Genomic DNA, 26,918 nt, shown 5'->3' on the forward strand with positions numbered 1-26,918 from the left:
TTCTGTCTGTCTTTTGCGTTTAACTGAAACCTTCCTTAGGGCAATATGAATCAGAATCAGAATCAAGATGAAGTTTAATATCATCAGCATGTATTGTGAAATTTGCTGGGAAGGATAGATGTGAAAAGTTGTTCTCATTGCTTCTGTGCTCTAGCATATATTCTAATGACTTGAGTAAGCTGGCCAAGACTGCTTGTTTTCTTGTGGTCACTGCCTTTGGAAAAAACAATCCTATAGGCTCTTTCACTGGGCTGTTTTACATTAGTGAAGCCTTCTTCTGGATGGCATTCTGTTGGCATAAGGTTTAAGTCTTGAATTCCATTGACCAAACTCAATGTTAGAACTAAAAAGGAGGAGGGGAAGATGACGGCGCGATGCAGCGCACACGGCCTCTCCGGTGATGAATATCTGTAATCTGTCAAGTAGGAGGCCGTGCACAACTCTGATTTGATTGAGGCAGATGTGAGAGCACGGAGGAACATCTGGTGAAACTTCTGAAATGCTTGCTTCGCTGCCACTGCTACTGTGTGATCTGAAATCTCCGGAGGGGAATGCCCCGAATCCTCAGCTTTGCCTATTGCTTGGTGGCTGGGGCCGGGGTGGAAGCGCTAGGCAGAGATGGTGCTCGGTGTCGGAAGGCTGGTCAGAGGCTCGAAGTTTTCGGACAGACTCAGGGTTGGACTGTGGTCGGGTGCTTCCAGGATGCTGCATTGGCAAGTTTGCGGTGCTGGAAGCTCATGGCAGGGAGAGTTTCTCCCTTCTACTGTCTGCGTGAGGTCTTGGGGCTATCGGGACTTTGAGACTTTTTATTACCGTGCCCATGGTCTGCTCTTATCAAATTAAGGTAATGCTTTGCACTGTTGTAACTATATATTATAATTATGTGGTTTTTGTCAGTTTTAGTCTTGGTCTGTCTTGTGTTTCTGTGATATCATACCGGAGGAACATGGTATCATTTTTTAATGCATGCATTTCTAAATGACAATAAAGGAGGACTGAGTGTCCTCATAATCTAATCTAAAAAAAAATTCGAGATTATATAATCCCCTTTCAAAAGGGGTGTATATGAAGATTATTTTAGCATTGAATCTCTACTATTTACATGAAGCATTTTAAAACCTTTTTGCTTCCTATTAATGAATCCCCTTTTGCTTTATTTTATTCATTGTTAAATATAACTAATACTTTAGCACTGCTAATGTGTGGCTTAGCTACACTTTGAAGGGCAGGTATTTTGTTATTCACTGACTTTGACCAGATGGCAACACACGTCTTATGTTGGTGAGCCAAGTATATCAAAGAAACCTCACAGTGTCTACTCAGCATCCGTTCTGTATGTAAAACCCTGCTGTGATGATGCCAGTCCCATTTTAGCTTTCAGTTTTATAGCTTTTTTCCTGCTGTTCAAAATATGTTCTGCTCTCAGCAAGGGCCTTAAATTGTGCCCTGCACACACTTCAATCAAGTCATGATGCCACGTTCTCCTTCCATCGCCTACGTCTCCAAGCCTACCTCTTTGACAAGGATTCTCCATTTCTTACCGATGACCCCTTCTCCCATCTTCATCCCTCCTCCCTCTTCTTGGACACCCTACCCTTGATCTTGATCTTTTCGACTTGAACTCCCGAGTAGATATCAACTATCCCAACTTCAGTACTCCTCTCTCCTAACCTCAAACCCTCTGAAAGCACTGCTGTCCACTCTCTCCTCATCTTTTCCAAGCTCACCATCAAACCTGTAGACAAGGATGGTGCTGTTGTAGTCCGGCAGTCTGACCTCTACTTTGCTGAGGCCAGATGGCAGGTCTCAGACACTTCTTACTTACCTGTTGCTCACTAAGAAGCATCAAGTCATTGTCTCCTGAGCTATCACCAACCTCATGGAATCTGGAGATCTTCCATCCACTGCCACTAACCTCATAGCTTCCTGTACTGCTTGTCTCTTGCTCTTGTCCCACGGAACTTATGTCTGCATACCTCAATTCCATTTTGCTCCCCTTGGTTCAATCCCTTCTCACCTATGTCTGTGACACTTTACATACTCTTCATCACTTCAAATTGCTTTTAGTTCCCGGGCCCTGATCGCTTCATTTTCATCATGCACATCCAGTCACTATATACTTCCAACCGTTCTTCTCTTCTTCAACCTATTTTAGACTGAGCCCTCCCAGTGACTGATGGCAGAATTGTGGGTAGCAAACAGAGTGCTTTGAACTGAAAGTGCAAGTATATTGGAGATTGTTAAACTGGAAGTTAGCTGATTTTCTTTTCATAGGTGGCATGCTGAGTATTTTCTGAATGGATAGGAAAAATTGGTGTGTACCACAAAACTGAGGGTTCTTGTTATTTTTGTTGGTTATGTTTTAGTGCCAAAAAGAAGGCAGGTGTAACATAGGATCGGAATAATCTTATTCTTGAAATCCTGTAATTTCTAAATAATATTAGAGATCAGTGCTTCTTCAAATATTCTTCTACCATGTAGTTATGACGTGTTAAAATTACTCCAATACATTTACTTTTTGCAGAACAAACGTATATCAAGTAAATTTCAAAAGTAAGTATATGGAATAAAGGCAAAGAATAGCATTTGGAATTTAAGGTTGTGAAAATTACTAAAGCATTGAAGGTACTTCATAAATTGGGTAGTACACAACACCAGCTTCTTAATAGAATCAGTCACGTATCAACTGTGTTCTCAGTGATAGGTCAGGTAATATTCATAGGTGAGAATGTGGGTGAAAGGAATATGGTCCTAGAGGCTGAATATAATTGAAAACAGTTTGAAAAAGGACTTCAAAAGGCACTAATCTCAGGATTAATGCCAATGTCACACAATAGAAAAGAAGGATAAATTAGATTATTACATGGCTTAAAAGAGAACGTAATGAAGAGGAAATTTCTGGGATACTCTAAGTGGGGCCTGTCCTTGAGCCGGAGTAGAGCTGATATCCTAGAGGAAGGCTGCTGGGTGGGGTGGGGGGGGGTGCGGTGTAAAGGAAAATAGCAAGGTGAGACAAATCTATGCTGAGAGAAAGAAGAGGAGGACCTTAGGGTAGAAATTCAAGTAGGAAGGAAATGTGCAAAAATGAAGGCAGAGAGATCAAAGGCAAAAGCTGGACAGGGTCATTGTGTAAATTAAGTGTAAGAGATCTAAGAGTATTAAAACGATTGGTCTAAAGCAGGGGTTCCCAGCCCTTTTTTTATGCCATGGACCCCTGCCATTAACCAAGGGGTCCGTGGACCCTAGGTTGGGAACCCCTGGTCTAATGGCTTTGTGCCTAAACGTACAGTGCATTCACAATGAGGCAGATACAAATAGATGTCAACATATATGATATAGGTGCAATTACAGTGACATTTCTGGAAGGGAGAGAGGATGGGAACTGAGCATCTAATTTAAGGTTTAATAAGGACAGGCAAAAAGAAAAATGAAGTGGAATAGTATTGCTGACTAAGGAGAAAATGTGAAAGTGAGGAAAGAGTCCATATTAGCTTGGATAATATGGACACCCTGTGTGCAGGGTAATTACTAAGAGACAGAAAACACTGGGTTTATATATAGATCCCCAAACTATAGTTAGAGATGGCACTAAATAGGAAATTACATTTAATTAAAGTATAATTGTAAGCATGGGTAACTTTAATCTACACATAAACACGGGATTCTGCAGATACTGTCGATGAACCAACTAGAGAGGAATCCATTATGTGCTGAGAAGGATTAATTAGCAATTTTGCTGTGACGAGTCCCTTGGGGAGTAGTGGTTACAATATGAGAAAATTCTTCATTGTGTTGGACAGTACTGTAATTGATTCTGATAACTGACTAAATAAAGGAAGCTACAATGATATGAGGCCTGACTTGGCTAAGATAGATTGACATGTGTCATCTATTGGGTTGTCAGCGGGTCAGCAATGGAAAACATTTACATTGTGCACCGATAAACCACAACCATTGTTCATTCCTCTTTAATACAGTCAACTAACTCAACCATGGCTAATAAAAGTAATAAGTGATAGTATTAGAGCCAAAGGAGAGGGCTATAAATTGACTTAGAAAAAGCAAAAGCTAACCCAAGTACTGCAAAACAGATCAGAACACAGCAAGAGGTGCAAGAAATTAATTAAGAGGAGGAACTGGGCTGTGGAGTAAACAGAGTCGAGTCATAGAAAAATACAGTGCAGAAAAAGGCCCTTCAGCTCATCTAGGCCTTGCAAAACCACTTAATTGCCTACCCCCATCGACCTGCACCAGGACCATAGCCCCCCATATCCTTATCAGTCCAAACTTCTCTTAAAGTTGAAATCGAGCTCACATGAATTTGAAGTGGATATAAAAACTGATTATAAAAATTTCTACAAATAGGTGAAGAGAACAAGATTAGTATAAACAATTGTAGGTTCCTTATGATCAGAAACAGGGTAATTGAGAAAGGGGAACAAAGAAACAGCAAACCAATTGAGCAAAGATGTTGGTTCTAGCTTCTCAAAATAACCTTCCAGAAATGTAGGGAAACTAAAGGTCTTGTGAAAGAACAGAACCTGAGCAAATCAGTAATAACAGAGAAACAGTGATGGGTAAATTGATGGGATTGAAGGCTGATACAATAGACAATAGGTGCAGGGGTAGGCCATTCAGCCCTTTGAACCAGCACCACCATTCACTGTGATCATGGCTGATCATCCACAATCAGTATCCTGTTCCTGCCTTCTCCCCATATACTTTGACTCCGCTATCTTTAAGAGCTCAATCTAACTCCGTCTTGAAAGAATCCAGAGAATTGGCCTCCACTGCCTTCTGAGGCAGAGCATTCCACAGATCCACAACCCTCTGTGTGAAAAAGTTTTTCCTCAACTCCGTTCTAAATGGTCTACCCCTTGTTCTTAAACTGTGGCCTCTGGTTCTGGACTCCCCCAACATCGGGAACATGTTTCCTGCCTCTAGCGTGTCCAATCCCTTAATAATCTTATATGTTTCATTTCCCTTCTCATCCTTCTAAATTCCAGTGTATACAAGCCCAGTCGCTCCAATCTTTCAACATATGACATTCCCGCCATCCCTGGAATTAACCCAGTGAACCTACGCTGCACTCCCTCCATAGCAAGAACATCCTTCCTCAAATTTGGAGACCTCCCTTGGGCACTTAGAAAGTGGCATTAGAAAGAGTTGATGCATTGGTGATTACTTCCCATCTTTCTTTGGATTGTCGATGAGTTTCTGTAGGTTGGTATGTGGAAAATATTGGTGAGAGGAAAAAAATGACTGTAAACAAGGTAATCTGTCATTAGATTTAGCCAATATCCTGAAGTCAGTCTTTAAAGATGTAACAACAGTGCATTTAGAAAACAGTAACAAAGTCATCATCGATTTGTGAAAGGAAATTGTGCTTATTAAATCTACTAAAACTAGTGGATTAGGAGTGGGAGAACTAGTAGATGTGGTTTACTTGGACTTTAGAGTCTGATAACACCACATCTGAAATATTGTGTGCAGTTTTGATCTCCTGTCTGAAGAAGAGTGAATCGAATTTTAGAGGATTAATTCCCTGGATGGCATACTGGGGTAATTGGGTTTATATTCACCTTAGAAGAATGCAAAGATATCTTAAACTTACAAAACCTCGATGGGGCTGGACTGAGAAGATATAAGAAGGCTATTCCTGACGATACACAGGGATAGTACCCCAAGATTGCATGATAAGCTATTTAGGACTGATTATGCAGAGAAACTACTTCATCCAAAGAGTGGTGAACATATGAAGTTCTCCACTATAGAGGACAATTGAAACCAAATTATTAAATACATTGCAGAATGAGTTAGGTATGGTTCTAATGGCTAACGAGATGGGATGGGGGGAAACCTAACTATATAACATTGAATTTGGATGATCAGCTGTGATGATCTTGAATGATGGAGAAGTCACAAATGATTAAAGGGCCCATTCCTACTCACGTTTTCTATATTTCTATTGTTTTAATATTCAGTCTTTTAGCAATACTTATGGGTGGGATTTTTATACATGTCATTGACAATGTTTTGCTGAACTTTCTGCACCAGAAGGGAGAGGAATCCTTTTAAATTAAACTAACGGTGCAAAAGTTGCAAGTTTTCAGATATGAAAGCAAATCATAAAGCTCAAGATGACACTTCCATTGATACAGTTTGTTTTTGAAGACTGAGGTTATAAATATCTCAAGATTTCAGAGAAAAACATAAAATACCTATAAATTACTTCAGAGTAGAGGGTTTACGTCAAATATTTAAATCATCAAGTGGTTATTTTCGGAACACAGACTAGAATTACGATGTTGTGGATATTGGGATACTCTGAACTGTTACCAGTTCTGATGAAATATGTTTCAACTGTTTGATGAAATGTTAAAAAAAATCAAATAAACATTTAAATCCCTAGCAGGGTCCTGATGTGGTTTCAACCCATTATGTTGACCATCTTTTAACTCCAGAGATGCTGCTTGACTTGTTGAATTCTGACTCTGATTTTTTTTTGTTCCGGATTCCAGCATCTGCAGTGTCTTGTGTCTCTGAAATATTATCTCTTTTTCATACTTAGGAAAGTGCTGTCGGGGTGCTTCCAACGTTTTTTGCGTTTCTCCCCATTTCATGAAACACACTGATGGGAAGGCTGCAATTGTGAATTCACCAGATGTAGTTTAGGATTAGAATTCCTAGTCACATGTAGAATGTTCATCATGTGAAAGTATGAAATACTGATTTTTGGAGCTGACTTGTCACCATTCTGTATTTTCTCCCTTCTAAACTCCAGGACTGATGGACGCCGGTGGTCCTTGGCCTCCTTGCCATCTTCTGGATATGGAACTAATACACCCAGTTCCACAGTCTCTGTATGTATTTGCAATAAATTATCACTTTTACTGTTCGATTAATTGCACATTCCAGACTGTACCTGTATTGATACTATCAGCTAATATTATATTTCCTTAACGAGCTGCCATCCATCATGAAGGACCCCACCATCCATGACATCTCTTTTCTCACTACTACCGTCGAGGTGGCACAAAAGCCTGAAGACACACATTCGATGTTTCAGAAACAACTTCATCCCCTTCGCCATCAGATTTTTGAACAGACAATGAACCCTCACGATTATTTTGCTCTCTTTTAGCACTACTTATATAATTTGATTTCAAAAGGTTTCAAAGGTGCATTTAATGTCGGAGGAATATATACAATATCACCCTGAAATGCTTTTTCTTCACAACCATCCGCAAAAACAGAGGAGTGCCCCAATGATGAATGACAGTTAAATGTTAGAACCCAAAAGTTCTCCCCAGCTCCCCTCCCTTCCGCATGTAAGCAGCAGCAAGCAACGATCCCTCCTCCCCCCCACCAGCAAAAAAAAAAGCATCAGCACCCACCACTGAGCACTCAAGTGTGCAGCAAAGCAACAGAAAAGATACAGACTTGCAATACTCCAAAGACTACTCGTTCACCCAGTATTTGACATACCACAGGCTCTCTTCCTACCTAATAAGGGAAAAAGAGGTGTCTCTGTTTCACAGCGAGAGAGAAAACATAGCAAACAACTCGTTGGTTTACGATGTTAAACATCCGTTGCGTCGCTTTTTCCGAGTTCTGTGCCCAAAGATCTTGGGTCCCTGGGCACACAGCCAGAGATCTACCGACTCCCACAACACACCAATTTCCTGCCAGGACGCTGACCTTTGATCCACCTGCCTCCAGAGCCACGAGATCCCAGGCCTCCAAAGGCGAGCTAAGCTCTTAGGCTGCATCCTTGGCATGTTGGATAATGGCCAGTTAAGAAACCCCGAGAGCAGATTGCATTCCCGCTAAGAACCGAAGTCAGCGTGTAACTGCAAGTCAGGGTCTTCAAAAGAACCCTGAGAGGGAAGACTAAAGATATTAAAGATGGAAATAGAGCTGTTTCCGAAGTTGCAAGCAAAGTAGTCACCGTTTAGCGCCATCATAACTAAGCTCCGCCCTCTTTCACAATATATGTCAGTGATACTTAACCTGATTCTGATTCTAATTAGTAAAGGACATAACATAGTAAAATATGTTGTCTCTCTTGCTTTTGTTAAGCAATTGGTCACAATACCTTGTTGTTAGTACTGGACCTAAAAATTCCTTTATTTCCATTATTTATACAATTTCTCTAAAAGCAAAAAAAAGTTTTAAAAAAATTTGTGAAATTGTTTTCTAATCTAAGAAGTGCAGTTTATGTTCTATCTTATCTCTTCACTTGAGTGTTTTGTCCCTTGCATCATGCTCATAGTTCTCCTTAGCACTCCTTCATTAGACCCCTTGTTGGACTTGAGCCATACTGTTCAAGAAAATTCAGGTAAATTTATTATCAAAGTACATATATGTCACCATATACAACCCTGTGATTCATTTTCTTACAGGCATTCACAGTAAATATAAAGAAACAATAGAAATCATGAAAAACTACACACAAACAAGGATGGACAAGCAACCAACATGCAAAAGACAACAAATTGTGCAAATGCAAAAAGAAATAAACAAAATAATAGTCATAGTCATACTTTATTGATCCCAAGGGAAATTGGTTTTCGTTACAGTTGCACCATAAATAATTAAATAGTAATATGTAAATTGTGTCAGGAAATAAATCCAGGACCAGACTATTGGCTCAGGGTGTCTGACCCTCCATGGGAGGAGTTGTAAAGTTTGATGGTCACAGACAGGAATGACTTCCAATGACGCTATAACTAAATAATAAATATCGAGAACATGAATTGTAGCTTTCTTGACAGTGAGTCCTTGGATGTTCTTGCATTCATCTTTTGGGAACTTATCCCTTTCTTTACCCATGTGCTCTGCAATTTTCATGATATATATATATAGTAAAATTCCAATGATCTACTAATAGAAATCTGTAATATTCTATACAAAGTTCTTTCTTTTTCAATATTTTTATTGATTTCTTACATAAAAGAATACAGAGTACAGTAGGATATATATATATTGATTACAATATATTGGAATCACAAATATAGTCTCATTACCCTATATCCGTATAAATTAAATTTAAACATAATATCGAAAAGAGGTAATTTTAGTATACAAAAAAAAAATCTAAACCCACTACCAGGAAAAAAAGCTGTTTGGTTAAAAAAAAAGGAAAAAATCCTTATCATATAGTAAAACATATTATTAGCTAACATCCGTGCTTAATAGCAAATCAAAGATTTTGAAAATAATTCAAAAAAGTCCCCACAATGTTAAAAAATCTAGCCTTGGTTCAGAAATTGAACAGCGAATGTTCTCTAAATTTAAGCATGACATAACATCATTTAACCAATGAGTATGAGTAGGCAGAGTGGCACCTTTCCACTTAAGCAACAATGCCCTCCTGGCTATAAGAGAAATAAAGGCCAAAATGTGCAAATCATGTGTCTCCAAAATAATATAATTTCTTCCAGCAATACCAAATAAGGCAGTCAAAGGATTAGGTTTAAAATTTACTTTGAAAAGCATCGAAAAGGTTTGGAATACTTCCTTCCAATATTTTTCAGGACTCGGACAAGTCCAAAACATATGAATTAGTGAAGCTTCTCCATTGTTACATCTATTACAATAGGGAGATATATTCAAATAAAAATGAAACAGCTTATCTTTAGTCCCTATGAACCACTTTAAATTGTAGAAGGGAATGACGGGCGCATAACGATGAGGTATTAACCAATTAAAAAATTTCATTCCAAGTATCCTCAGAAATTGGAATCTGTACATCTTGTTCCCAGAGGTTTTTAATTTTGTCTAAAGGAATATTTCTCATTCCCAACAACATACCATAAATATTAGATATAGATCCATTATGGAAGGGTTTCAAATTAAAAATTATACCAAGTAAATTCTTATCTGGGCTTTTAGGAAGTGTATGTACTTGAGAACGCAAAAAGTCTCTAATTTGTAAATATCACAAAAAGTGGGTTTTGGGTAGGCTATATTTAGCTGACAGTTGTTCAAATGAAGAGAGACTATCTCCAACAGACAAATCCTGAAAACATTTAATACCCAATCTATTCCAGTCTTTAAAAACTACATCAGTCAAAGAAGGTTTAAAAAAAATAATTAGAAAATATGGGACTTAAATAATGAAAAACTCAGTAAACCAAAATATTTTCTGAATTATAACCAAATCCTCAAAGTGTGTTTAACTACAAAATTATCAGTTAACTTACTTAAAGATAAAGGAATTGAGGATCCCAGAAGAGAAATGATAGAAAATTTATTAACAGAATTAGCTTCTAGAGAAACCCAGACTGGACAGTCCTCTTGATTAATATAATATAACCAAAACGTAAGATTTCGTATATTGACTGCCCAGTAATAAAACCTAAAATTGGGTAAGGCTAAACCTCCATTCTTTTTAGTTTTTTGAAAATGAGTTTTATTTAATCGAGAAATTTTATTTTTCCATAAATAAGATATAATAGAATCCAGAGAATCAAAAAAAGATTTAGGAATAAAAACAAGTACGGCCTGAAATAAATATAAAAATTTAGGCAAAATATTCATTTTGATAGAATTAGTTCAGCCAATCAACGATAAGGAGAGGGGTGACCAATTTGATAGTGCCTTCTTAATATAACTCAGAAGTGTAAAAAAACATTTCTTTAAAAAGGAATTTATAATTCCTAGTAATTGTTATGCCCAAATAAGTAAATTGATTTCTTACAATTTTAAAAGGAAGGTTAGTATTAACTAATACAAAATTATTCAAAGGAAAAGTTCATTCTTATGAAAGTTAAGTTAATGTCCTGAAAACTGACTATAGCAGGAGAGTAAAGAAAGTACGGATGGTAAAGAAAACTCCACATTAGAAATGTAGAGCAAACCGTCATCAGCATAAAGCGAAACTTTGTGGGTAATACCCCTCTTTAAAATACCAGTGATATCATTGGATTTCCGGAAAGCAATAACTAAAGGTTCCAACACCAAATCAAAAAGCAAAGGACTCAAAGGACAACCTTATCTAGTTCCATGTTGAAGTTTGAATGGTTTAGAGTTCTAAGAGTTTGTGAGAACCTGAGCGGAGGGAGATATATAAAGTAACTTAATCCATTGAATAAAATCGGGCCCAAAGATAAATTTTTCTAAAGTTTTAAATAAATAATTCCATTCAATCCGATCAAAGGCTTTCTCAGCATCTAAGGATATCACACATTCCGATATCTCTTTAGAAGCAGAATAAATAACATTCAATAAATGATGAATATTAAAGTGGGAGTATCAATTTTTGATAAATCCAGTCTGATCAACAGAAATAATAGATGGCAAAATATTTTCAATCCTATGAGCCAAAAGTTGAGATAAAATTTTAGTATTAACAGTAAGTAAGGAAGTTAGTCTATCAGAAGAATATTCAGTTGGATCCTTATTCTTTTTAAGAATAAGCAAAATAGAGGCTTCATTAAAAGATTGTGGCAACCTACTTAATTTAAAAGAGTCCGAAGAACTGAATATAAGTGAGGTATAAGCAAAGAGGAAAAAGCCTTATAAAACTCTCCAGAAACTCAGTCAGGACCCGGAGTCTTCCCCGAGTGCAAAGAGTGAACAACCTCGGCAATTTCCTCATAAGAAGTGGGTTGATCCAGCAATTTTTGATTATCATCAGAAAGTGTAGGAATGTTTAATCGATCTAAGAAATTATTCATTACAGTATTATCTTTCAGAGGATCAGAACTCTAAAGTTTAGAATAGAATTCTCTAAAAGTATCATTTATTTCTAAATTATCAGATGTTTTATCACGATTAACTTTACAAATTTCTTTAATTTGGCGTTTAACTATAAAGGTCTTTAATTGGTTAGCCAATAGTTTACCCGTTTTATCTCCATGAACATGAAACTGACTTTTATCTTTTAAAAGTTGAGTTTCAATTGGATAAGTTAAAAGCAGATCGTATTTAGTTTTAATTTCAACACGTCTTTTATATGAAGCAGAATCTGGAGCCAAAGCATATTTTTGATCTAATTGTTTCAACTGATTGGCTAATTCAATTCTCTCCTTATTAGCTTTTTTCTTAACACTTGTGGTAAAAGAAATAATTTGTCCTCTAATATAAGCCTTAAAAGCATCCCATAAAATAAGACTAGAAGTAAAAAAGTAATTTGTCTCTCCAAAAATTTTAAAAAATCCTTATCAGATAACAGAGTTGGATTAAAACGCCAGAATCTGTTTATTTGGGAGACATCCGGAAGATTTAAAGATAAAAACACAGGAGCATGATCTGAAACAGCAATTTTTTTATATTTACAGGATTGAATCAATGGAATCAATTGACTATCAACAAAAAAAAATCCTGGAATACGTATGATGAATGTGAGGAAAAAAATGAGTACTCTTTATCTGTTGGATGCAAAAAGCGCCAAATCAACAATATCACCTTTCATTAGAAAAGATTGGACAAAGGAGGCAGATCTACTAAAAGTCAATTGTTTAAAAGATGAGCGATCTAAAACAGGGTCTAAACAACAGTTGGTCTCCTCCTAAAACCAGAGAATACAGACTTAAGTCTGGTAAAAGCGAAAAAAAAAAAAGTGTTCAAAAAAACCTGGATCATCTATATTCGGGGCATATGAATTAGTAAAGATCATTAATTTATTATCTAATTTCCCTGACACTATAACAAAACGCCCATTGGTATCAGACACTACATTATGTTGAATAAAAGAAACTGAATTGTCTATAAGAATCGAAACTCCTCTGGCCTTAGCCTGAAAGGAGGAATGAAAAACTAAGCCCGTCCTACAGTTGAAAAGATGTAAGTTAATCACATTTATGAACATGTGTTTCTTGTAAAAAAAAATTGAGACATTCAATTTCTTAATATTATTAAGTATCTTATTACGTTTCACAGGATGGTTTAATCCTTTCACATTAAAACTAAGTAAATTAATCATATGGTCCATTTTAAATATTGCTTAAAGGAGAGGTCAGAATAAAAACTGCTGGAATGCATACTAAATCCAAACAATGAGCTTTAAGATAAAGTAACCAAGCAGCAAATGAATCTAAGAGAACCAAACAGCTGATAGAAAAGAAGAAACCCACCCCCCCACCCCCCACCCAAAGAGAGAAAGTTGACCAAAGGGCAGTCGACAGCTAAACCTACCAATATTACACTCCCAAAACAATCTACTGGCTGAGCTCCAAAAAAATTTCAAGGCTAACTGCATTCCAACAAGACACAACAAAAAACAGAGCAAAATTAAACATTTAAAAAAACTCAGGAAAAAATATAATATAAAATATTAAAAAGAACTAAGAAAATTCAGAACCTATTAACTTGGAAATTATTAACTCAGTGAAAACTTACTGATGTTAAATCCTTAATTTTCTAAGCAAGGAAGTAGAAGTACAAAAAAAATTAGATAGGAAGGTATACCAAAAGTTAAAAAAAAACAATTGTTCATAAAAGAAAGTAATGAACAGTTAGACTGCTGATTCTTAAAAAAAGGATCCATCAGGCAGTTGCAACATAGATTTATGTAGGGAATTATTGAACAGTTAAACTTCTGATACTGATTCGGAAATTAAAAAATCCTGCACCTCTTGAGTCAAACAGAACCATTTCTGAGAGCCATTTTTCAAGATGATTCTAAGTCGAGCGGGGCAATGAAGAGAGGGTTTAAAACCTTTATTATACAATCCTGACATAACTTTTTAAAACTTGAAGTGTTCATTCAACACCTCGGGTGAAAACTCCTTCACGTTCTGATCTTCTGGCCTTCTTAATCAATCATACCTTTCCAACGACACTCACGAATTAGAAGTTCCTTAGTTGAAAGCCGTGAAGACAAATTATCACTGAACGGGGTCTTGGAGGAGGAGTACCATCCTGGAGGAGGTCTTGATACTGGCGATCTATGAGCTTGGTCTATTTTAGGTGGAGATTTTTAAATATTCGGAAATAAGTTAGCCAAATGGTTTGCAAAAAATTCTGAAGGCTGATTGCCTTCCATTAACTCTTTAAAACCCAGAATTCGTAAATTATTTCTTCTGCTTCTATTTTCTAATTCGATAATCTTCTGTCTTAATTTTTCATTAACCTTTGACTGTTTATCACAGATCTTTTCCAGGTCATCAATCTTCGCATCCAACATCATTTTGTGTCTTCATTCTCTTTTATCTGTTTATCGTGTTCACTTAAAGTTTTTTGAATAGAATCCAATTTTACATCCATTCGTTTAAATTCAGCGCTGAGTTGCTGGAATTTCTGCTGGAACTCCTCTGAAAGCTCATTTTTATGCTTCCAAGGTGTCTCCATAATAGATTCCAAAGTTATAGGAGGGTCCTCTTCTTTTTTAGTAGCTTTAACACCTGTCATCGTAAAACAATATTGCGTTTAAAAGTAAGATTTCAAAACAAGTTGGAAATAGTAAATTAAGTAGAGTAGGAGCAACTATAAAAACGCTGTTACTCCATCGACAGCCAGTAGGTTTCTACTATATCAGATTCACCAGGTTTATTGTGCTCTCTATCAACTCATTAGGGTCTTGGTTCTTATACCCTGTTAATGCTTCAGTTCCCATGCTTTGATTCATTCCACTAGGGCACTGGTTTCTTGCTCCCTATTAATTCATTGGGGCCCCTACTTTCCATGCTGTCTTTACACTCATGAGGTTCACTGGTAAGTTTATCAAATTATTTGTAACATTTAAAGAAAATAATTTAAAAATGATGCTGGTATCAATAACATCCAATAGTTTAGAAAATATGCCTGTCCAGCATCACCAAAGTCCTAAGTATGCCAGATTATCTAAGTGTTGCTGTATTGTTAGTAGTTGTTCAGTCTATTGTTAGTATCGTTGCACTCTATTGTTTGTAGTTTTTGCATCTTGCTATGACTTGCCTGTAAATTTGGCCCTCTGCCTTCCTTTTCCATTTGATCAGGTCTTCAGTGTATCCCAGCAGCATGATAGTTTCTCAATTGTGACTTAATTCTAACCAGAGTGATCCCTTTAATGAATCATTGAGTATGCAATCCCAATTTTCGTGATCAGTGCTATTCACTTTGTTTCCTTCCTCGCCTGTACTGAATTCACAATGCTAGTCTTCAAAATCAGTCACCCTGAAAATGTGCAGTGCCATATAACTTTAGATCTCCTCAGTAACTTGAGGAGGTTTTCAACGGAGTGTGAACAACGAAAATCATCTGCCAAACCCTTTTAGTGCACTCATGAGGTTATGTTAGAATTTCCAGATAACTTAAGTTGGTTCCTGGAAGGGGAGATCTGTTAGAAAATGAGAGGTTGGCCTAAAGTTATTGAAATTTTGAGTATCAACACATTTTATCATTGAGACGTGAAAGATTCTGAGTGATTTGCCAAGAGGCTGTTTACTGCTGTTCAATGCCGAACAGTAGGCGGCATAATATCAGGACAATGAAATGGTCTTTTGGGTCTTGGGTGAGGAAAATATTCTTTCAGAGAGGATAGAATTCTCCATTTCAGAAGCTGTGGTGGTTCACTTCTTTGGTTTAAACAAGATTGACATTGAGAGATTTCAAAGTGAAGGAACTGGATGATTGTTTATTAACCTAAAGGTCTGAGATCTCTTTTCATACTCTTAGTGCAAAGTAGGTAAGGTTCAAGGGCAATGAAATCTAATTCTGGTTATGTTTCTGTTTTGCATGTGTTAGCCTTCCAGATATGCTAATACCAATGCAATTGACTTTGTGCTTTTACTTAAAATTGAGAAACTAGGTTTAATGGGGTGGAACTTCTAACTTGATACCACTACATATACTGATTACCCCAGCAGACGTGCACATTTCCAGCACTGGCATAGGACTATGCAAATGGCATCAACCCCCACCTAACTGCTGCAGCAAAGGATGCTCTTTTGGGTCTAACAGGGCAGGACAAAATTTCATAGGCTTCCCAGGAAGCCTGTCTGCTGTTCCTACCTAAAATTAAACTGGTAGAACTCCTGAGTTCTAATAGGAGAAACTTACTGCTAGCCAATTTCTTTTATGTTTTATTTATTTGACTTCAATGTTTTTCATTGATTTTTTTGGGGGTGCAAATATGTTTCTTAATGTACCTTTCTTGTAAAACTTAAGTCCAATGAGTAACTGTCTACAAATATCAAAGGCATTGACAGTCAGATGCACTGATAATATGACTGTTAGTGAGCCTCACTGGCTCTAAAAACTAGTCTGTGAGAGCAGCAGGCTGTCTGTGCTGAGCCGGCCTTCACGGTGCAGTCAAGCACACTGAAACTCTGTAGAGGTTAATTCCCAAAGGACCTGTGCCAAGACCTTGCTGAGATAAAAAAAAAAAGTGGTCTTGGTGTAGGCAGCCGTAAACTTTGCAGCAGTTGATCACCTACCCCAACGTCTTTCTAACTGTTTTTAGTATTATATTTATGGCTGAAGAGAATACATAATGAATTATATTTATTTTTGGTTTTTATTCCTCAATATGTTATCTCACTGCTGACTTGCAACGTAGTTAAGCCCTGTATTATACGTTTTTTTTGTTTTGATATTCTTTGTTAAGCTACTTGTCCAAGGAATGGATTGCACTTGCATTCACAACTATAGCTCAAACTGTTGTGCTGATATAATTTAACAGAAATGATAATGATAACCAACAGCACCACTACTTGCTTAGAAGTTTGCGTAGGTTCAACGTCTCATTTAAAACTTTGACAAACGTCTATAGATGCACAGTGAAGAGTATCCGAACTGTTTGCATCATGACCTCTTATGGAAACACCAATGTGCTACGGAAGATGGGGGGTATACCCAGGCAAAGTCCTCTCCATCATTAAGTGCATCTATATGGAGCCCTGCCATAAGAAAACAGCATCTATCATCAAAGACCCCCTTCATTCAGCCATGCCATCCTCTCGCTGCTAATCTTGGAGAGGAGTACAGAAGCTTTAGGTCCCACACCACCAGTTTTGTTATTACCCTACAACCAGCAGGCCCCTTTACTGGTGTGGATAACTTCAATCACTACAACTCTGAACTGATTCTATGACCTACAGACTCACTTTTAAGGGCTCTTTTACAATTCCAGTTCTCAGTATTATTTGCATAGTTTGATTTCTCTCGCGCATTGGTTGTTTGCCAGTTTTTGGCTTTTTTTTGTAAATTCAATTGTATTCTTCCTGTAAATGCATGTAAGAAAATGAATTTCACACTAGTACTTAACATATACATACTTGATAATAAATAAAGCTGTTTTGAGCTGTGAACTTTGTATATCAGCTTAAAATTGTACTTTACTCTTAAAAATAATTCAGCTTTGTTTTTCGAAAGCTATTGTAATTCTTTAGATTTCAGGTGTGAGTTTCAAATGTGATGTTCTGTGGGAGAAATTTACTTGTTTCATTGTCACTTGAATACCTATATCTTCTTTCACTAATATACTCCTGTAATTTAGAAGAATGGAGTGGGCTGATGAGAAATAGCACTTAGAGACAGTTTTGTTTACTGCACACAGTCATCCTGCTCGTCACAGGAGAAACTTCACCAGCTGCCATATCAGCCAACAGCCGATGAACTGCATTTCCTCAGCAAGCACTTCAGCACTGAGAGCATCACAGACGATGATGGACGACAGTCTCCAACCATGCGTCCTCGATCACGTAGCCTCAGGTTAGTGGTATAAAAATAAATCTTGGCAAGCATGTCAGTTAAGTGTAATACTACTAAAGTTGAAATTTCAGTGAGGAGATAATGCATTTGTTTGAATTACTGTGGCTGTAAAGTTTGAAACATTTAATGATTATTGGACATTGTTTTCAGTGAAAACAAGGTTTACTTTATAAATCTTCAGCTGTTTATATATTAAGGTGAATTGCATAGCTGGATAGGCAGGAAAGAAATTGTTTTATCTAAATATTTGTAAATGGGAAATTCCAAAGTGCACATCAGAAATTTTTAATGGCATCTAGTCTTGTTGGTTCAAATGTTAGTGATTTCTGAACCATAGCTTAGGTCCTTAAAATTTCCATTTGAACTATATTTTCTACCATTTATGCATTAAGTTAAATCTGATATATTATTGTGGTAACAACCTTACAGCATGTTTTCAAACAAAATGCTGGAGGAACTCAGCAGGCCAGGCAGCATTGCTGGAAAAGAGTAGTCGACCTTTTGGGCCTGCTGAAGGATCTCAACCCAAGAGGTCAACTGTACTCTTTTGTGTATGTTGCATAGTTTTTCAGCATCTGCAGATTTTCTCTTGTTTGTAACATGGCTTCTTATTTATTTTATATCTAGACAATCAAATCTTACTGGCTAGAGTTTATGGTTTGAGTTCAACCATATAAGGTTTCTATAAGTCTTGTCAAAAATGGCAGTTTGAGCCCACTGGAATCCAGGCTTGTTATGATGCTTTATCATTTTGCTGGAGAACCCAGCACATGTTCTGAATATTATTGATGTCTATAGTGATTTGAGGGTTGTGGATTAGGGAAAAAATGGCAAATTAAGTTTTAATATTTGAACAAAAGTTACTTTAGTTTAATGTTTAATTATTTCAATATTTTTCATGTTTTTTCCAATTCTTCAATATTTTCAAATTCATATAAATGACTTTAATCAATGCTAATTGTTTTTGCATGTCTCTGAATGCTGGAGGTATTTAAAGTCTATTAGTGTGCCTTACAGCTTTGGCAGAAGATGCAGCTTTGCCTTCTGTTAAAGCAGACAGAAATTCCGAAATGGGGTCGGAGTAACATTGTGCCTCCATATTAAATGCACGTAATCAAGTGGACTATAGGTAGCAGACCAGATCCAGCAGAATCAGTCTTTCAGTCTTAGTCCATATGCCTTGCTTAAGAATGGTAATCCTTTACTCCAGAAATGTATATGCAAATTAAAAACAATAATCCTTGTACATGAGTTCTGTGTGAAACTTGAAAATATTTTCACAAACAGAGCCTTTCAATGTTTTTGGTATGCTAAATTTCCAGTGTTGAAAATATTTTAGCATCTTATTTCCTCGCCATCAGTAAATCATGAATGGTGAAAACAGAATACTGGAAAAATTCAGCAAGTCACCCAGCATCAGGGAATGAGAAGTAGTTAACATACTCTTAATTTCAAGGGAGTTTCTCAGATTGGATGAAGTAATTTGGTTGTTAAGAAGCATTTAAACTCCTTTGTGTGATGTTTTTCTGATGTTATAAAGTCTGGGGAATGTTGTATAATCTCTCCAGGGCTATGTCCAGCAGTTCAGATTATAAAAGGGAGAAAAAAACAGACAAGTTGGGGGTGGGGAATAGGTAGGGTGAGGTGGTGCAGGTAGAACCAGCCAGTCCTGGTACAGAGAGAAAGGAGGAGTATTCTAAATTTGACAAATTTGGTATTGAATCCTGCAAGCTACCATAAAACCTGACAAAAGATGAGGTGTTGTTTCTCATACTTGCATTGGGCTTGTTGTAACAGGGCTGGAGTCCACAAACAGAGGTCAGATTGGTGTAGGAGGGTGACATGTTTAGGCTCACTGCTGTGAAATTGGCTTTGAAAGTGTTGAAATTTTCATGCTCGGTATGAGTTCAGGATACAGCAACAACACAGCCATCAGTGTTTTGAGAGTAAAATGCAAGGGGACTATTTCACATATCCCACTAAAAAGACAGGTCTAACGTTCATAAATACACCTTTGATCTGGAGAAAACTAAGTGAAATTAGAAGACACTTAATGGGAAGAGAAGTTCAGCCAGGTGATAGAATGTGTTGGTGGAGGGGAACTGCTTAGGTCTCTGTTTGAGGAAGAAGTTAAAAGCTCTCAGGCTGTCCTCATACTGGAGTTAAATCATTTATTTTTGGTTGGAATTTTTGAATGGAATTTCAGCAGCTATTTCAATGGAAACTGAGCAACGGAATATATATATGTTTTTCAAATGTACAATGTTGCTGGTTACCATATGTAGTGGATTCTATTGGGACCAGCACATTGTGGCTAATTAAATGGCTGTCCAAATTAGCTGAAGTTTCATAGACATTTAAAAAGATATAAAAAAAGACAAACTACTTTTTAACTGAGTAAGAAATTATGTGTTTAAATGAAATACAGAACAAATTAGAGCACTACTGATACTACTATAGTGCTATAAAACTGTGTATTAGATTATTGATGGAGGAATTCATCCAGTGTAGTGTACTGTCATATTCTTCTGACTAAGTATAAATGAACAAAGTCAGCACAGACACCTAGTCCAGATAAAGGTCTGCCTTTAATGTTTTTCAAAGGTTAATTCCTCCAACATTCAGGATGATTGTTGATGCCTCCAAATTTTTTAGTTCCTAAACTTGTTGAAGTAGTGAAATCATTTTATTTTCACTCCTGGCTGTTTTTGGCATCCCCATCTTGAATACTTGAAATCGTAGTGAGCTAAACAGTTAGGAATTGTCTTACTGCTTATTTTTCTCCAACTATCAGGGACAAAAATTACTGTTTTTTGAACACACATGCAAATGATACTACTTAAAAACTGTTCGCTGTAAGCACAGTGTAGTGTCTAATGGTCACACGTGTGCTTGACTGACTCTGGTTAGAAACTGGTTGACAGTCTTCTGTCCCAAATGCATGAAGGGAATTCGAGCTATTTTCTCTAAGTTTTTGTTCTTTAGGAGTTGTCCCTAATAAGCGTCTACCCAATTAACCAGAATCCATGGACATACATAGGGGTAAATGTATGTTTTCTACTCTCCAATGTTATGTCTCCCAGTTTATGGCTTCCAGCAAAATGAGTAAACCTGTCATTGTCACATTCGTAGATGTAGTTGAAAAATACAAACAATTGGCTGAATCTTGTAAATCTGTCCACAATCCTCATAGACCTATGTTTTCTTTAACATGGGTTCAAATTCACTGGTCTTTCCTTCCTTTAAGTTGAGCTACATGCCTAAATGGTGGCTTATTCTCATTTGATGTGGTGTGGAGGTTGCCCAGCCCCACCATGCAATGTTCCTGAAAGGATTTTAGTGAACACTGTCATAGATTTCATGATCATAAACATAAAGGTTGATATAATTTAAAATAATTATTCTAATTCATTATAAACATAAAAATTGCTTAAAAACTAAAACAAAATGGGTAAAGAAGAAATGCTTCCAGCATTTTGTGTGTGTTGCTAAGAAAAAATACCTTCCCATTTACCTCTGAATCTGCAAGCCTGGTTTCTCCATTGGAATCAATGGAATTTAGATCCTGGATTTTGATTGGAACAGGAGCTTAGAGGGGATTTAACCAATGAATTAGGAGGGAATCCCAGCAAGACAGGGTCCTGTCTCTGGACACCATGAATAGTCCATCAGTGGGCATCTGACAAATTCCTTATATATCTATCAGTAAATCATGAAATCACAGCATGTGTTCAAGTCATGACTTTAGCTTACATGGCTGAACACTCATTGGATATCCTGCAATGTATAGTGCGGTGGCCAACATTTAGCAGTCAACAGCAGATGAGCAGCATTTAGGGTTTGCTAGAGATTCTTCAGAGGTCAAAGTAGTACTAAGGTGTGATGAAAGATCACTGATCTGAGACTGTTTCCATCTCCATTGACGAGCTAAATTAATGCATGTTTTCTGTTTTAATTTAAGACTTACAGTATTTGCAATTTTTTGTTTTCTGAATTTTAGTTGTTGTATTGCAATAAATCACATTGTCAAACAATTTGACGAGCTAAATTAATGCATGTTTTCTGTTTTAATTTAAGACTTTCAGTATTTGCAATTTTTTGTTTTCTGAATTTTAGTTGTTGTATTGCAATAAATTACATTAGTGGGAGTCATTTTAGTGTTGCATACCTGTATGACCATGTCTTTGACAAATTAGATTCAAAAATCCTTTCTGAGGCCCATAATCTCAACCAGATAGTTAAAGTTTGAATATTTAGTTCAATGTAAAAACATCTATTGAAAGTTAAATAAAAACCACAATAGAAAATGAGATTCAAAAAGAACAGACAAAATGTTTTTTAATTTTTCACAACTTTTAAATACGTAACCATAATTAATCTGAATGAATAATTGTCAAAGAAATTGATAATCATCAAATAGTTAAAAATTCTTTTGCAGTGGGTGAGCTCTATCCTTGGTGTGTTTAGGAAAAAGTATTGAGCTAGAAAGCTGTTGTAGCTTTAATGCTAAGTATCTTGATTTACAGGTTCAGTAATGTTTATGGAGAAACAGGGCAACCGAAGAAGCAACTTGCAATTTCTTCTTTAATTTCAGATGTTCTGATTTTGGAAATTACCATCCAATTCACTTCACCTCAAATAGGAATGCATTATTGATGTGAAGAAAATAATTCACATCTTCATTATCATTATTGACTGAAAATCTGGACAATTTTCTTGAAATTATTGTGCTAAAATTGCAGTTATTTACAAAATGATACTTTTGGTACTATTTGTTTCTAACTACTCTTAATGTTTACACTGATGTTTCTTAATGTGACTCCATTTAATACAATTGTATTAAAATGTTTTTGTCATTGAAAGCATGGACTAATTCATTCTGTTGTCCTCTTTATCATGCAGAACCTATGCCTTTTAAAATTATACATCACCATACTCAAATTATTTTCACTAATTATAATTCTGCTCCTCAACAAAGAACAAAATGTTGGCTGAATCATGAAAATGAAATCTTTATGATCAGCTCTGCACCATGTCTACAAGCACGCAAACCTCTTCTCAATTTTGATCTTAGATATCAAAGTCATCCCAAAAGAATGATGGGATGGACTCACTTCTGAACTGCACTGATGCCTTAAAAACAGATCATTGTTCTTTCACATGGTGAGGGACATGGAATAACAAGCAAAATAGATTTTTAAAATTTAAAATCACATTGAAAGTACCAAACCTTGGAATGAGTAAGATTAAAAAAAAAAAGAAAACTGCAATTGAATGGGGTTTTGATGCTTGAGGGGTTGGATGACTTTTGGGATGACTGAGCTCTGCCCCTACAGTGCTGAATTTAGCGGTGCAGTGGGAAACAGAATGCAATGGCATCTGGCCTCCAGTATGTTCCTGACCTCTGTATTGAAAACACAGATATGCACAGGTGGGGAAGTGCTGGCTACCTGCAGTGTGTGGCCAAGAATGTGCTGGCCACACACTGCTGGTAACCAGCATTTCCCCACCACACAGCCAGTCATCTGCACAGTCTATCCAAATGATGTACACTGCTGTTTTGTCAATGTTTGAATGGAATAACAATCTGGTGAGTCCTTGTATGTTTTTTATGAACTGATACAAAACATCAACTGTATGATTAACTCTTGTTGCTCTCTAGTCTAAACTAAAATAGAAGATGTTCTTTAAAAATGGAAAGTTTGTAGGGAGCATTTGTCAACTTCCGTGAATTTCAGTTGTGACTATTACACTCTGTGAATGATATAAATCAGCTGGGCTAATGGACTGAATAAAAGGGTTACATACACAAAATGCTGGAGGAACACAGCAGGCCAGGCAGCATCTATGGAAAAGAGTACAGCTGACGTTTCATGCTGAGACCCTTTGGTAGGACTGGAGAAGAAAAGACATTTCAGAGTTAGAGGGTGGGGGAAGGAGAGCAAGAAACACAGGTTGATGGGTGAAACTGGGGTGGGAAGAGGTGAAGTAAAAAGTTGGGAAGTTGATTGGTGAAAGAGATAGAAGACTGGAGAAGGGGGAATCTAATAGGAGAGGACAGAAGGCCATGGAAGAAAGAAAAAGGGGGAGGAGCACCAGAGGGAGGTGATGAGCAGGCAAGGAGATGAGGTGAGAGAGGGGAAAAGGGGTTGTTAGGCCTCCTCCCTCACAATCATTCAGGGCCCCCATCCGTCCTTCCAGGTGAGATGACACTTCATCTGAGAGTCTGTTGGGGGTTATCTATTGTATCCGGTGCTCCCGGTTTGGCCTCCTGTATATCGGTGAGACCCAACGTAGATTGGCAGACCGCTTTGCCGAGCACCTAAGCTCTGTGTGCCAGAAAAAGTGCAATCTCCCAGTGGCCACCCATTTTAATTCCACTTTCCATTCCCATTCTGACATGTCCATTGATGGCCTCCTCTATTGTCGTGATGAGGCTACACTCAGGATAGAGGAGCACCACCTTATATTCCAACTGGGTGGCCTCCAACCTGATGGCATGAACAGCAATTTCTTGAACTTTTGGTAATGGCTCTCCCCCCACTATTCACCATCCCCTTTTCCCTATCTCACCTTATCTCCTTGCCTGCCCATTGCCTCTGTCTGGTGCTCCTCTCCCTTTTCTCTTTCTTTCATGCCCTTCTGTCCTCTCCTATTAGATTCTCCCTTCTCCAGCCCCGTACCTCTCTCTTCAATCAACTTCCCAAATCTTTACTTCACCAACCACACCCTTCCCCCGTCCTCCCACCCTCTAACTCTACTCCTCATTTCTTTTTCTCCAGTCCTGCTGAAGGGTCTCAACCCAAAACATCAATTGTACTCTTTTCCATAGATGCTTCCTGGCCTGCTGAGTTCCTCCAGCATTTTGTGTGTGTGTTACTTGGGTTTCCAGCATCTGCAGATTTTCTCTCATTTGTAACTGAATAAAAAGATTGTTTATAATTAGTTCACCTTAATTGCTCAATCCATAAGAATGCTATGGAGATTTATAAACACAAGATTCTGTAGATGATGAAAATTCAGAATAACAAATACAAAATCCTGGATGAACTCAGCAGGTCAGGTAGCAGCAATTTCCCACTTTCTTCAAAACCAAGGTGCAGCTATGGACATCTGCCTGGGCCCCAGTTATGCCTGCCTTTTCGTTGGCTACATGGAAGAGTCCGTGTTCCGAGCCTTCACTGGTAATGCTCACCAACTCTTTTAGTGCAACATTGATGACTGTATTGGTGCTGCTTCATGCACCCGAGCTGAGCTCATCAATTTCATCAACTTTGCCTCCAACTTCCACTCTGCCCTTTGTTACGTACCCCGTAACTGGGTTGCCAAACCAGCAGAAATGGATCACTCAGTTGGAGTCTGGATTACTAGAACTAAGAAAGTTTTATTAAAGAAACAAGCAACACAGTACTCTAATCAAAAGGATAATAAATGCAACAGTTCAGCAGTGATAAACACACATGTACACAGAATTAGGATAACAGGATCAATCAAGCTCTATCGTCGTCTAGGGGTAAATGACCAGTTTCAAAGTGACGCAAAGTTCAGTTCAATTGAGTTCAGTTCAGTTCACCGTAATCACTACCATGGGAGATGGACAGTGGGGGGGAGGGAGAGAGAGAGCAAAACGAATGAATATTCAAACGGCTTCCACACAGACCTTCGATATTCTTCGCAGTCAGCTTTCGGGCGAGCCCTTTGTGATGTCTTCTGAGGTCACCGACCGTGACCCCTCCGTTTCCAGATACGATCGTTTCTCTGCGGTGAACCTGGCACCCAGGCAAGGGCGGACACACACCAGGTATCGCCTGTCCATCACTTCAAACAGTTCAGGGTTCAAAGGGGGAGCCGATCTTGACAGCACTCCTTCCGTTAAACTCTCCCGTCCCTTCATTAACATCTCCAAATGCTGCTCCATTGTTTTCCTTATCTCTCTTTCTCCTGAAGACAGGTGGCAGACCAACTGCTGATCCCACTGGTGCCAGCACAGGACAGCTAACATCTTAATCTATGTGTATTCTCGTCACACCTTAAATTCAGTTGGTTCATTTCTGACACCTCTCTTTCCTTTCTTGACCTCTGTTTCCTTCTCTGAGGAGAATGCTTACTGATATATTTTAAAAACCTACCAAATCTCACAGCTATCTTGACTATACTTCTTCCACCCTGTCACCTGTAAAAATGCAATTCCCTTTTCTTAGTTTCTTCGTTTACTGCCCTAATCCGCATCTACTCCATTTTCCAGACTTCTGCTATCACCCCATCTTTTAGCGGCTTAGCAGGGTTGAGTTCCTCTTGTCGTCACCTAACACCTCATGAGCCTTCACATCCAGTGCACTACTTTCCACTTCATTTGCCTTCCTCAACCTCCGCCCCCCCCCGCTCCCTCTGCTTTCTGCAGGGATCCATGATTCCCTTGTCCATTCATCCCTCCCCACCCTATCTCCCTGGTGGCATGTATCCCTTGCAGGCAGTAGAGGTGCTACACCTGCCCATTCACCTCCTCCCTTACCTCCACTCAGGGTCCCAAACAATCCTTCCAGGTGAGGTAATACTTCATTTGTAAATCTGTTGGGGTTGTATATTGTATCCAGTACTCCCGATGCAACCTTCTTTCCAGTACGTTGATGAGACCTGATGTCAATTAGGGGACCACTTTGTCGAACACCTTCGTTCCATCCACAACAAGCAGGATTTCCCAGTAGTCAACCATTTTAATTCCAATCACCATTCCTATTCTGACATGTTAGTCCAAGGCCTCCTCTACTGCCTTGATGAGGCCACTCTCAGGTTGGAAGAGCAACATCTCATATTCCACCTGGGTAGCCTCCAACCTGAGGGCAAGAACATTGAGTTCTCTAACTTCCAGTAATTCTCCCCCTCCCCTGTCCTCTTTTTCCACTCCCCTCTTTGGATCCCTTCTTACCTCTTGTTCTCACCTGCCTATCACCTTTCCCTTTCTCCTCTCCTCTTTCTCGTTCTCCCTTGGTCTACACTACTCTCCTATCAGATTTCTTCTTCAGCCCTTCACTTTTTCCACCTATTACCACCCCGCTTCTCTCTTCATCCCCTTTCTCTCCTCCCACCCACCAGCTTCACCCATCACCTAGATTGTACATTTTCACCTCCTCCTGCCGCCTTTTTTCCGGCTTCTTCCCTCTCCTTTTCCAGTCCTGATAAAGGATCTCAGCCCAAAATGTCAATTGTTTATTCCCATTCAGATTTTTTATGCCTCTTCCCATTTTTCCCATTGGTTGTCCTGCATGTGCACTGTGTAT

The 26,918-nt window shown here is 38.0% G+C and overlaps 1 protein-coding gene across 11 annotated transcripts in view; it reads left to right on the forward strand.

Moving 5' to 3' along the window:
* The window catches only part of mast2 (microtubule associated serine/threonine kinase 2), a 456,242-nt gene that overhangs the window by 329,898 nt on the left and 99,426 nt on the right, over positions 1–26,918 (forward strand). For 9 of the 11 annotated variants that reach the window (XM_072273698.1, XM_072273700.1, XM_072273701.1 and 6 more), the window contains 2 exons: positions 6,785–6,863; positions 17,486–17,640. In XM_072273698.1, the coding sequence (XP_072129799.1) occupies positions 6,785–6,863; positions 17,486–17,640 (234 nt within the window). Of the gene's footprint in view, positions 1–805; positions 845–2,524; positions 2,554–6,784; positions 6,864–17,485; positions 17,641–26,918 lie in introns of those variants that run through there. The other 2 variants (XM_072273709.1, XM_072273699.1) reach the window with 2 other exon arrangements.

This window comes from Mobula birostris, chromosome 12, assembly GCF_030028105.1.
Source record: "Mobula birostris isolate sMobBir1 chromosome 12, sMobBir1.hap1, whole genome shotgun sequence".
NCBI lineage: Eukaryota > Metazoa > Chordata > Chondrichthyes > Myliobatiformes > Myliobatidae > Mobula > Mobula birostris.